Source organism: Tupaia chinensis, unplaced genomic scaffold, assembly GCF_000334495.1.
Source record: "Tupaia chinensis unplaced genomic scaffold, TupChi_1.0 Scaffold139757_1, whole genome shotgun sequence".
Classification (NCBI taxonomy): domain Eukaryota; kingdom Metazoa; phylum Chordata; class Mammalia; order Scandentia; family Tupaiidae; genus Tupaia; species Tupaia belangeri.
In genome coordinates, this window is record NW_006199637.1 from 4,151,077 (window position 1) to 4,162,278 (window position 11,202).

Consider the following 11,202-nt stretch of genomic DNA (forward strand, 5'->3'; position numbering starts at 1 on the left):
GGGTGTGGGTGGCACGTCACATCAGCAGGAGTCACACGCCCAGGCGTGTCCGTAGGGGCTATGCGATTCGGTGGAGATGCTGCTTCTCACCTTCCCCTGCTCTCTCCCTGGACTTCGCGGGGCCTTCAGAAGGTCCATGGGAAGTGCCTGCTGCGGCCAGCTGTGCGGCCGCCACGTGTTCCCCTCCGCCATAAGCACGTACTTCAGCGCCGTTTCCCATGAACTTCTCTGAAGCCCTTACACATCGTTTCTGTTTTCTTTCCCCCCTCCCTCCCTCTCATTTCTCAGACTTAGGGACCTTTCCAGGTACTCAGGGCTCCCCAAGTCTGTGGGGTGAATTGAGTGTTTCTGGAAGGCCTGGTGCAGGGAAAGGGGGACAACCATACCGAGATGGGGACGCAGAACCGGCCCTCCAGAGGAGGGGGAGCCTCCCGGCAGCATACCTGGCCTCGTCCTCTCCTGCTGTGCAGCAGGTGTGGCCCAAGGGGTGCACAATCGTGCTGGGGGAGCACACACAAGTGTGTGTGCACGTGTGTGTGTGCGCTTGCATGGCTAGCACAAGGCTCCTCCCGGGCCTCCCTCGGAGTCCTGCCCAGAGGCCTGGCGAGTACTGATTTCCCTTGGGGTCAGAGCACTTCCTCCGCTCTGGTATGTAAGCTCAAGGCCATCCTCAGGTGGCAGTCCTGTCAGCACCAACCTCAGTCATTCTTGTTGACCCCCAGGCCTGCCGCCCGCTCCTGGGCACACCTTGCCTCTGCAGCAGAGAGCGCCACGTGGTCACTCTGGGTTGGCTCCTTGCTTTGTGATGGACATACAGGGTTGTTTAGTGAGCGTCCCCTCTAGCACATGCACGTAGTTACAGAAGCCGCTTTCCTACTCTCACCTCTCCTGGAGCTGTGAGACACTTGGGCCCGTTCCATAGGTAAATGACGTACACAGTGCCCACCGTGAGCCGACCAGGACCCAGGCTTTGGGCTCCAGATCCTCTTAAGCTACACATTGCCATATGTCCAATGAAGTTAGCCTCACAGTCCATGCAGCCTCGGGTAGGGGTCAGCTGGATTCCAGAGCAGATCTGTGTTTGGATCTGGACTTGCCTACGTGAGTCAGCAGCGTGAGCTCTGAGCAGTAACGGCTCCGTCGGCTTAGGAGGTTTAAATGAGATGGTGTGGGAAAGTGATTAATTGAGGTCCTGGCACTTACGAAGGTAGCCTTGTCATTTATTTTTGGATATTTACATCCTCTATGTACCTGTTTACCTACCTGCCTGCCTGCCTGCACCTGTGGGGTTTAGATCCTCTGCAGCCCCATGGATTGCTGGGAAGAGAGGGAAGTTTGACGGGGGGTGTGAAAAACATGGGCTGGGAGTCGGCATGTGCAGGGCGAGTTCTGTCTCTGGGTCTGCCAGCTCGGGAGTACTGAAGTCTCTTTCTTGGCCCATGGAACCAGAAGTAAAACTGAGACAAGTGGCAGTGGGACCTACCTGCTGATGGCAGGGGATGTGGACACCTTTGGGGTATCTTCATCGGGGCCACTGCTGGGGTGCCTTCTACTCGAAATGACCAGGCTAGGGGTGGACCCCAGCCCTGTTGAGAAGGCAAGTCCCCTTGGGCCGCGGCAGGAAAGCCTAGGCTCAGCTCTACAGGGGGAGAGGATGCTGAGCTGGAAAACTGGGAAATGGCCTCTCCTATCCGGCATGAGGCTGTGTCTAGGAGGCCTGCTTGTGGCCTGCAGCTGCCTCTGCAAAGCACCACAGGGCAGTCAGGGGTGTGACTCGTCGTCACCCACCTAACGGACAACTTTGATCAGTGATTAGAGCATGGAGCTGACGAAGCAGTTCACGAATATTTGTTGAGTATTGTCGGACAATTGAAACAAGAGGCTGAAGAGCTTTAGAGATGACAGGTCAGAAGTAGGGGGCTTTGGAAGGTTCTGGAAGTGTGAGCATCCATGCTGCTTCCTGGTCAACTGCTTGACTGCTCACTCTGTCCTCAGTCTTTGCCCCTGCCCTCTCTAGTCAGAGCCACCTCTGCAGAGTCAGCCTGCACACATCCGAACGTGTGCACATGGGTGCGTGGGGCGGGCATGTGGTGTTTGTGAGCTTGCGGCTGTGCGTCTGCAGAGCTGCGGCTCAAGCGGCCCAGGACAGAGCTCTGTCTCTGCAGAAGCTAGTTTGTTCCACTGAATTTCACGACCACAGACAGCCCCTGGGAGGCTGGCCAGCCAGCTGGCAAAGGCTGTTCATGCTTCTTGTCCCAGGGGGCCCTGGCAAGTAGCTGGCTAGATCCGGCAAGCTCATCTCCTTAATTCGAACACCGACTTGAGACATCTGCTCAACGGATGCTGGATCAGTAGCATCCGGTTTAGGTACCAAAGGGACTGTGGATGTCTGCTGGCTGTCTCTGGGAGAGGGCTCCATGAAACATGGACCTCTCGGGGGTGGGGTCCGAGGCCAGTCCGTGGGAGTGTGTGTGTGTGTGCATGTGAATGCCAGCATGTGCCTTTACTTTGCATTGCCTTACGTTTTCACCATGTGAGCACATGCGCGTGCGTGTGTGAAAACGTGGCATGGTAGTGTACAATGACTTGTTGCAATGGAAAGACCCATGGGAATCAAAATATTTAAATTTGAGGGGCAGGACAGCGGTGTGGTGGTATGTCGTGTTGCTCGCGAGGCTGACCCACCAGAGATGGTTCCGGGTGTGCCTTCAGAGACCTCTCCGAGCACGCATGTGTGATCTAGGACTCTCTGAGACCATGGGTAGTGAGGTCAAGACCCTGTTGGGGGAGCTGTCTGGCTGGCTGTCTCTCTTTCTCATGGAGGGATAAATAAGCAAACAAATAAACTTAAAACAATAAAAGATTTAAATTTTGGTTCTTAAGGCCTCTTCCTTTGGTTCTCTGATCTCTGTAAATCAAATAACCTCTCTGAGTGGGACCAGCAGTTGGCATAATGGCTATGTCGCTGGACTCCTATGTAGTCAACTGTAGTTCGAGTCCCGGTCTCAGTGGCTTAAACTCACGCTGGGCGCATGTGTGTGTGTGTGTGTGTGCCTAAGATTCTGAGAGGAGACTGGAGGAGAAGGGATTGCGGTGTGGCCATCCCCCCGGGTGGTGATTTCTCGCTTTCTGTCTCTCTGTCTCTCTCTGTCTGTCTGGTGAGCGCCCATGTCCTATAGCAAAAACCTCCCCCTCAAAACAACAACAACAACAACAAAACGAAAAACCTCTCTGAGCTTCAGATTCCCACCTGTGTGATGGAAAAAAATCGTTCCGGTTCTACTTTTTGTAAAATATAAGAATAAAATGCAATAATATACGTGAAAACACTCTGTTAATTACCACATACTGTACAAATGTGAGAGATTAGTATCCTCATAGCCCAGCTCATCAGAATGAGAAGTTGTGTGTGGCTTAAAATAATCCATCCAGTGAGCTGTGGTAAAATGTAGGTCAAATCATAGCCTCAGAAGTTTAGAGAGAGGCTGATGGGAACCGCCTAATCTAACAGGCCTCCAAATGCGAAGGGGCTCGGAAAGCCAGAAGGAATTACATAAATGTAAAGCGACAATTCGGTTTAAGCCTAGGAAGTACATTGTAGTCATCGTGTTTCCTGACTCTGGAGTCAGCAAGGTCTGAGTGGCACTGGAGCCGCAGGTGCTGGTGCACGGGTTTGTGTATCTGCACACATGCCTCTATCTGCGTGCGAGGACTCGGTTGTTTATTGAGCACCTGTTATGCGCCAGTCACTCATCAAGTGTTTTCGAGTGCCTCCCTTGTTCCGGCAACAGCAGTCCAGACATTGCGGATGCCTGTGTGGATCCGACGCAGTCACTCTCCTCAAAGAGCTCATGCCTGGCCAGCCTCATAGCCCAAGTCTGCAGCACTGGGTGGTGAGCACGTAGGAGATTAGGAGATGGAGGGCCGACCTGTAGGCTCAGTCTAGGTAGGGGTGGAGGCAAGGGTACAAGGGAAGGAAATCCAGGAAGTGAGCCTGGAAAAGGAAGGACTAGCTGGTAACCCCGAGGGGTGAGGGGCGGGTACTCTGGGCAGCAAGTCCATTCCAAGGTGCTGCGCAGCAAAGCAGCCTGCTTCTTACCTGATGCGGTCTGTGGGGAACCAGGGTGGAGAGGAGATCTGGCGATCCAGCCAGATCCTGGGCCCCCCCCCACTCCCGTGCACACAGCTAAGGAGCTTGGCCTGATCCTGCAGGCCCCTGGAAGCCCCCTCGGCAGGGATTTCAGCTCTGCAGAGTGACCTAATCAGCTTTGCATTTTGGAAAGCACACGGAGCCCCAGTGTTCCTGCATATCTCACCGCAGCAGCCCCAGCCAGATGTTGGGGTCTGTCCTGGCTGTGAGTGATAGCTGCATATGTAGGGCAGCACTGGGATTTGCATGGGGGCAGGGAGGGGGCTGGGAGAGGGGCTTAGTGGGAATGCTGTCCTTCTGTGCAGTGTTCTGGTGAGGATATGTGGAGCCGAGGATGCTTGGAGTCTCCAAAGACTCCACAGTCAGCTTTGGCTATATGACCTCACTCACTTACACCATCCAGGGGAAGCGGGTCTTACTGTCTCCACTTTATAGATGAGGAAAGCAAGACTCAGCTGAAATCACATGAAGTCACTAGTAGGAATAGAGCAGGGCGGAAATCCCAGCCTCACTGGCCTCTCCCAAGCCCACCTATCTAGAAGTCTGCCTCCCTCCCCCACTGGGAGGATTGACTGATTCGGTCCCCTTATTTGACAGATGAGGAAACCAACCTGGGCTCAAATCTGTTCCTGCTAAATGTGTTACTGTTTTCCAGCTGCTCCGAGTCACTGTGGATCAGATTCTTCCCTTTCAGTGTATTAGTGACGCCTCCTAATTCAGTGCTACTTGCAGATTTGATAAGCATATTTTAAATTCCTTTGCTCAACCCATCAGCAAAGATATTGAATAAAATAGGCCCCGTGACAGATGCGAGAATGAACCACTTGATCCGCCTCCTTGGAGCCGGTGAGGGGCATGGCCCGAGCCATCTGCTCACCCTTCTAGCCTGTTAGCCCCCCTGCCTTGACTGTGAACTTCGGGCATGCCCAGAGCAGAATTATCGCCTTCTGCTTTGCTGGGCCACTTGTCGCTCTATTGCTCCATCCATCGGGGAAGAAAGATAGATACGCTGGTGGAAGGTAATTCGCTTTGCAAAACGCGGTGGAAAGAGCACGGCCTGGAGTTGCTCAGGCCAGAGTGTGAATAACTTTTTTCTTTTTGGTAGATAAATTTTTTGCTTTGGGGACGTGCACTTGCCAGAGAGACAGAAAGCGAGAACGAGAAGTCACCCCCCAGGGGAAATGGCCACACTGCAATCCCTTCTTCTCCATTCTTCTCTTTGGATTTTGTGCATGCACGTACACATGCCCTGCAAGAGTTTTAAGCCGCCAGGTCCAGGGACTTGAACTGTGGTCGACTACGTGGTTATCCAGCAAGATAACCATTATACCATCTGCTGGTCCCTGCTTGTGAATCTTTTTTTTTTTTTTTTTTTTTTTGGAGAGGCTTTTTTGCTATAGGGCGCGTGTGTTCACCAGAAAGACAGAGACAGAGAGAGAGACAGAAAGTGAGAAAGCACCCCCCGGGGGGATGGCCACACTGCAGTCCCTTCTCCTCCATTATCCTCTTGGGATCTTGGGCACACACGCACATGCACCTGGCGTGAGTTTAAGCCATCGGGTCCAGGACTCAAACTGTGGTTGACCACATGGGAGTCCAGCGACATAGCCATTATGCTAACTACTGGTCCCCCTGAGTGTGAATCTTGACCTGGGCTCTTGCAGGCACAACTCAGGGGTGCACAGGGCTAGAAAGTACCTTGCCCCGCGCTGGGCATGAGATATAGGCTTTGCACACTGCACCCGTGCCTGGCACCCTCCACGTTCTCCGGACATGTCAGGACCTGGCATCAGGGGGATCCACCCCTTCCTCTTAGGCTGGGTTGAACAGAATCGAGTCCAACAGACCAGGCACAGCATGTGTGGCAGAAGGCAAGGAATCACGGCACGTCTGCATATGGCAGGTCCCCAGAGGCTTTCTCCCCGTGCCCGGTGGAGGCCAGGACTTGCCTGTCCTGAAATGTCAAGCTTCTTTGTTTTTAGGTCATTGTTGTGTGGTAACCGTGCTCTCTTTCTGCTGATCGGAGGCTCTGTTTGGCTTTCACATCTCTGCAAAATAATTTGAAATAAAAGTTAGAAAATCATTTCTCTGTAAGAAATGTAATTTGTTAAAGAAAGTGTTCAAAGCTCACAATTTCTGGGCATAGGAGTTTTTCCAGAATCTGTTTTAGGCTCTAGGAAATTCAACAGTGGACAAAACAGATAAGGGAACAAACCATTTGCTCATCTGTCCTCTCAAAAAACCGAGAAGCAGGGGGACCAGCAGTTAGCGTAATGTCTATATCGCTGGACTCCCATGTAGTCGACTGTGGTTTGTGTCCTGGACCCGGTGGCTTAAACTCACACCAGGCATGTGTGCGTGTGTGCCCAGGATCCCAAGAGGAGAATGGAGGAGAAGGGATTGTGGCATGGCCATCCCCCCTGGGGGGTGATTTCTCGCTTTCTGTCTCTCTGTCTCTCTCTCTCTATCTGGTGAGCGCACATGCCCTATAGCAAAAACCTCTTAAAAAAAAAAACAAAACCAGAAGCGGGCAGAATGGACATCTTTGTGTCCCCATTTCACGGAGGGGGAGAGTAAGGCTCACAGAGGATGATCCTATAACTAGAAAATGGACTAGCGGGGCTTGTACCCACTTGAGGTTGCCCTAGGCTTTGTGTCCTTTCTGTGACCTCACAGTAACTGTGGGTTTTTTTTGTTTTGTTTTGTTTTGTTTTTAGGGTTTTTCCTGTCTGTCTTTCTTTCCTGGGGTAGAGGAAGGAGGAGACAGGAGAGGGAAAGTGAGAAATCACCCCCCAGGGGGTATGGCCACCGCCGCAATCCCTTCTCCATTCTGCTCTCAGAATTTTGGGCACACACACACACACACACACACAGTATGATTTTCAAGCCACTTGGTCCAGGACTCAAACTGCGGTCAGCCATGTGGGTGTCCAGTGCCTTAACCACCATGCCACCTGCTGATCCCGACCCTGGTGGTGTTATAACTGCTGATCAAGACAGTGCCCATTTAGCGGAGGCAGAATCAGACCAAAAGCCCCGTCTCAGCCTGAGACACTACCGCTATGGATCCAATCACAAGCTTCACGAGATGTTTAGCTGCCTCGTACTGTGCCCTTTCTGTGAGCCGAGCGATCCTTTCTTACAGGGTGTCTATGGGGTCCTCAGATCACTTAGGCCCACAGGCCTGGCCTCAGCCAGGAATGAGCCCTTGGGCCTCCTGCTGGACCTCCAGAGCCCTGCTGCTGGCTGGTCTTCTATGGCCCTTTTACCCTCATTGTATCTCTACCATACTCGCCTGGAAAGAGCCCCTCCAGGGTCTCTGGTCCTGGGGCCAGCATCTCCCCACCCCTGCCCCACACAGAGCCTCTCCTCCCTCCATAGATGGCACCAGGCTCTCCATCCCGGGCCTCCTTCGCAGAACATTTCTCATCTGGGCTCCTTAGACTGCCCGCTGCAGCCCTCCCAGCCCCTTGGCCTTCACGTCATGCTGCTTAGTGACACTGCCCTCAAAGACCAGCCGTTATGACCCCTCACCAAATCTGTTTTCAAAGCCTGCATTAGGCAGGTTTGGTCTCGGGTCAGTAGCTCTCCCCTCGCTCCCACAATACGTGGGTACCCACTTTTGCACTTCTGACAGTTCTCCATCCCCTTCATGAGCTCCGTCCTCCCTCCGGCCTGCCCGGAGCCACCCCTCAACGCCTGGCGCCTCTGTGCATTCCCCACTTCCATCTTTGGAGGCCTCCCAGGCCTTGAGCTGTGAGGACCTGTCTCACAGACATCCCTAGAGTAGACAGATGGACAGATGGATGGAAGCCAGCGATGCTCTTCCTGCTGGTCTAATGTCTGACTGGTTGCAGTGGGGTTCCATTTGCGTGTCCCAGCATCACCTGAAAATTCATGTGGCCGACCACAAGCCAACTTGAAATCACAGAAAGTGAAAGTTGAGTGGGACGCTGAGGGCTGTCTCAGGGAGACCCCCAGGGACCCTGTGGCCTGCTCTTCCCCGTCCGTGGAGCCAAGCTTGCTCTGGGTTGTGCCCTTCTGGGGAGCACCATGAAGCCGTCTTTGGCTCCTGATGTCACGCAGGGGCTGAAGAGCAACCTGCTGTCCCTGTGCTGAGTCAGGGGCCCTTTCTGTCTCCTTCCCCAGCCTCATTTCTGCTGGTGATTAGTCATGCTGGGGCCTAGCTGAGTCAGAAGGGACTTGTGTGTGGGTGGTTTGTGGCCAGGCGGGAGCAGTGAGGCAGGACTTTCTAGGTTTGCGTCTCTGTGCCCCAGGAGACCAGCAGAACAGGGCCCGCCGGCCTGTGCAGGTCCCACGTGTGGGGGGAGCAACAAAATAAACTCCTGGTCTAGAACTCGGTGGATGGGAGAGATGGAGAGTTGCCGACGTTTGGTCCCTGAGACTCTCCAATGGGCGACAGGCACGTGCGGTGCCAGCGCCTCATGGCACAGGCTCCAGGGCAGCTGGAGAAGTCCATTTCCTACAGAGTCCCATCGCGAGTGTCGGGGCTAATAACCGAGAGTACTTTTCACGTGAGTTCTTAATAAAGATGGCTCGTTAATCATGAATGTAATGTTTGTGTTTGTGTAAGGTACGTTTTTGCATAAATAAACTTGTAACTCAGAAACAAATCCTTTATCAGAACGGAGTTAGGATTTTGCAGTTCAGAAAATGTCACCAGCAGGGAGAGATGCCCTCTGCAGGCCAGCGCCTCCCCTGAAGCCCTGGGTCCCCTGAGGATGTATGTAAATGGGGCTCTAAGGGGTGGCTCCAGCTTGGCCTCAGAGGAAGGGGGTGCAGCTCCTTCTGCTGGGGGATAACTACGTGCGCAGCCCTGGACGTGCGGCTGTCATGGGGTGGGACCGGCGCTGACAGGGAGGCCGGGATGATGAGCCAGTGAGGAGCCCCTTGGATCTGCCGCTGGCCTCACAGGCTGTGTTTGTGCCCACAGGAGGGAGAGGAACAGGAGGAACCTCGCGGCAAGGAGGAGCGCCAGGAGGCCAGCACGACAGCGCGCAAGGTGGGGCGGCCCGGGAGGAAGCGCAAGCACCCTCCGGTGAGTATCGTGACCCACACAACCCCATGTACACAGCACACATGTGTACCCTTAGACAGCCGTGCCGTCCCCATGCTGCAGGGACCTGGGGACGTGAAGGCCAGGCTGTGGAGGGCACCTGCAGCTGCAGAACTCATTTGTACTCCCCAGTCTTTGGACCCCACAAGCCCTCGCATTTCTTATTTCTCACATTGAGAACTGGAAGCCTGAAGAAGCCAGGGGTCTTGGCTGGTGGGTCTTGGAGCTGGGACTTGAACCAGGCCCTGAAGGGCAGCAGGAGAGTCCCGGGGTTGGATTAAGATCTCCCTGGCCCGTCTGTAGGCTCCTTCCGCCCTGCCCACACACCTGCCCGGGGCCTCAGCTCCTACATGGAGGATCTGCCAGAAGGAACTGAGGTCTGGGCGTCCGGTCAAACTGAGGAGGAGGAGAGGTGGGCTGACAGACCATCCTCTGTAAGAGAGGAGGAAAATCGGGGTGTTGGTGAGGTCTCGTAGCAGCCCCTGCCATAGGGCCAGCCGCAAGTCCTGAGCTTCAGGGGAGCCACCGCCCCTGAGGTCTGGGGGAGATCTGGGGTTGCCCAAAGTGAGGACACTTCCAGGGGACAAGCTGTGGGCTGTACGCACCCACATGCTGCCTGTGCCTTACCCTCAGCGGCGGAGCAGTCATTTCCCAGCCCGAGGACAGCTGGCTCCTTTCTTTTAGCTCCTTGCAGCTGAAAATGGTAAACTTGGAGCAGGAAGATAAGGGAGGCAGGTCTGGGAGTGTTTCAGCCCTGCTCTCAGCAGGGCATGGAGTCTGGGTCTTCTCCCTTGAGGTAAAGAGGGGTGGGTGGTGGCAGAAGTGAAGGGACAGCAGAGGAGGAAGGTGGGGTCTCGAGGCAGGGGTTGGGGCCCTACCAGCTACTGAGTGCACAATTCCTCTTGAAGATTTGGGGAGGGAGTGGGGGGAGCACAAGTTAAGTAATGTAACCAGTAAGTCATTTAAAACATTTAAATATTAAAGCAAACATGGATATTTTATGGCCTGGAATGAAAAATTCACATGACATTGAAAGATAAAGCAGAACTTCAAAGGCATTTCTGGCTGACAGTGAGATTCCTGGGGTGCCCCTGCCCTGTCCTCTCTCGGAGGGCACCTTGAGGGAGAAGGTAGGAGCAGGGGAGCCAGGCTGGAGTCAGAGCCTCCCCAATGCCACATCCGCAGGTGTGTCCTGCCTCCCTGCTAAGGCCTGGTGTCTCCTCCCATCCCTCGCTGGGGACAAGAGCCATCGACTCCTGGCTGTGTCCCTTGGTCTCTAGAAGCAAAGGCTAGGCACTGCACAGAGAGGTGGAGGAGCCCGGGCTCAGGGCATGAGGAGCTCAGGCACATGTGTGTGGGCATCAGCTGGGCAGTGAGGAGAGGGTACCCCCAGTGGGTGCGGAAGGGTCATTGGGGCAGGCCGCAGTGTGGGCAGAAAAGCTGGCTTTGGCGTCTGACGGAGCTCGGTTTGGAACTCAGCTCCACCACTGACCACCCGTGTGACCTTGACTGAGTCACTGCCTGAACCTCTGGGTCTCTTCTGAGGAGCAGCAGTGATAGGATGCACCCTTGACCCCTGTGAGCATATGAGGGGTTCCAGCAGCAACCAGCCAGGGCGCTCAGTAGAGGTCGGGCCTGCTGTTGCCTGGCCAGATCTTTCCTCCTCAGGGGGGCTCGGCAACCACCGTGTGACAGAAGGAGCAGCACCTGGGTTTACTGCTTCCCTGCTGTGTGAACTTGAGCATGTTGCTTAACTTCTCTGAGCTGCTGTTTTATTGGAGAAATATGGCCGCCAGTGAAACCTGCCCTGTCCATCTCCAGTGGTGCAAACAGCAAAGTGGAGTCAGTGTGCGGGGCTGGCAGTCCACTGCAGGGGCCAGTGTCCACCGGCTGAGGTGCAGCCTTTGGGGGTAGGGGCCCCACGTCCGCCTCTCAGGAGCCCTGGCGGAGGCGGGACCCAGCAGCACGAGTCATA

General features: G+C 54.6%; 1 protein-coding gene across 2 annotated transcripts in view; it reads left to right on the forward strand.

The window, feature by feature from the left end:
* DNMT3A (DNA methyltransferase 3 alpha) overlaps nucleotides 1-11,202 on the forward strand; it is a 118,992-nt gene that overhangs the window by 35,109 nt on the left and 72,681 nt on the right. For both annotated transcript variants that reach the window (XM_027765815.1, XM_027765816.1), the window contains exon 3: nucleotides 9,105-9,209. In XM_027765815.1, the coding sequence (XP_027621616.1) occupies nucleotides 9,105-9,209 (105 nt within the window). The remainder of the gene's footprint in view (nucleotides 1-9,104; nucleotides 9,210-11,202) is intronic.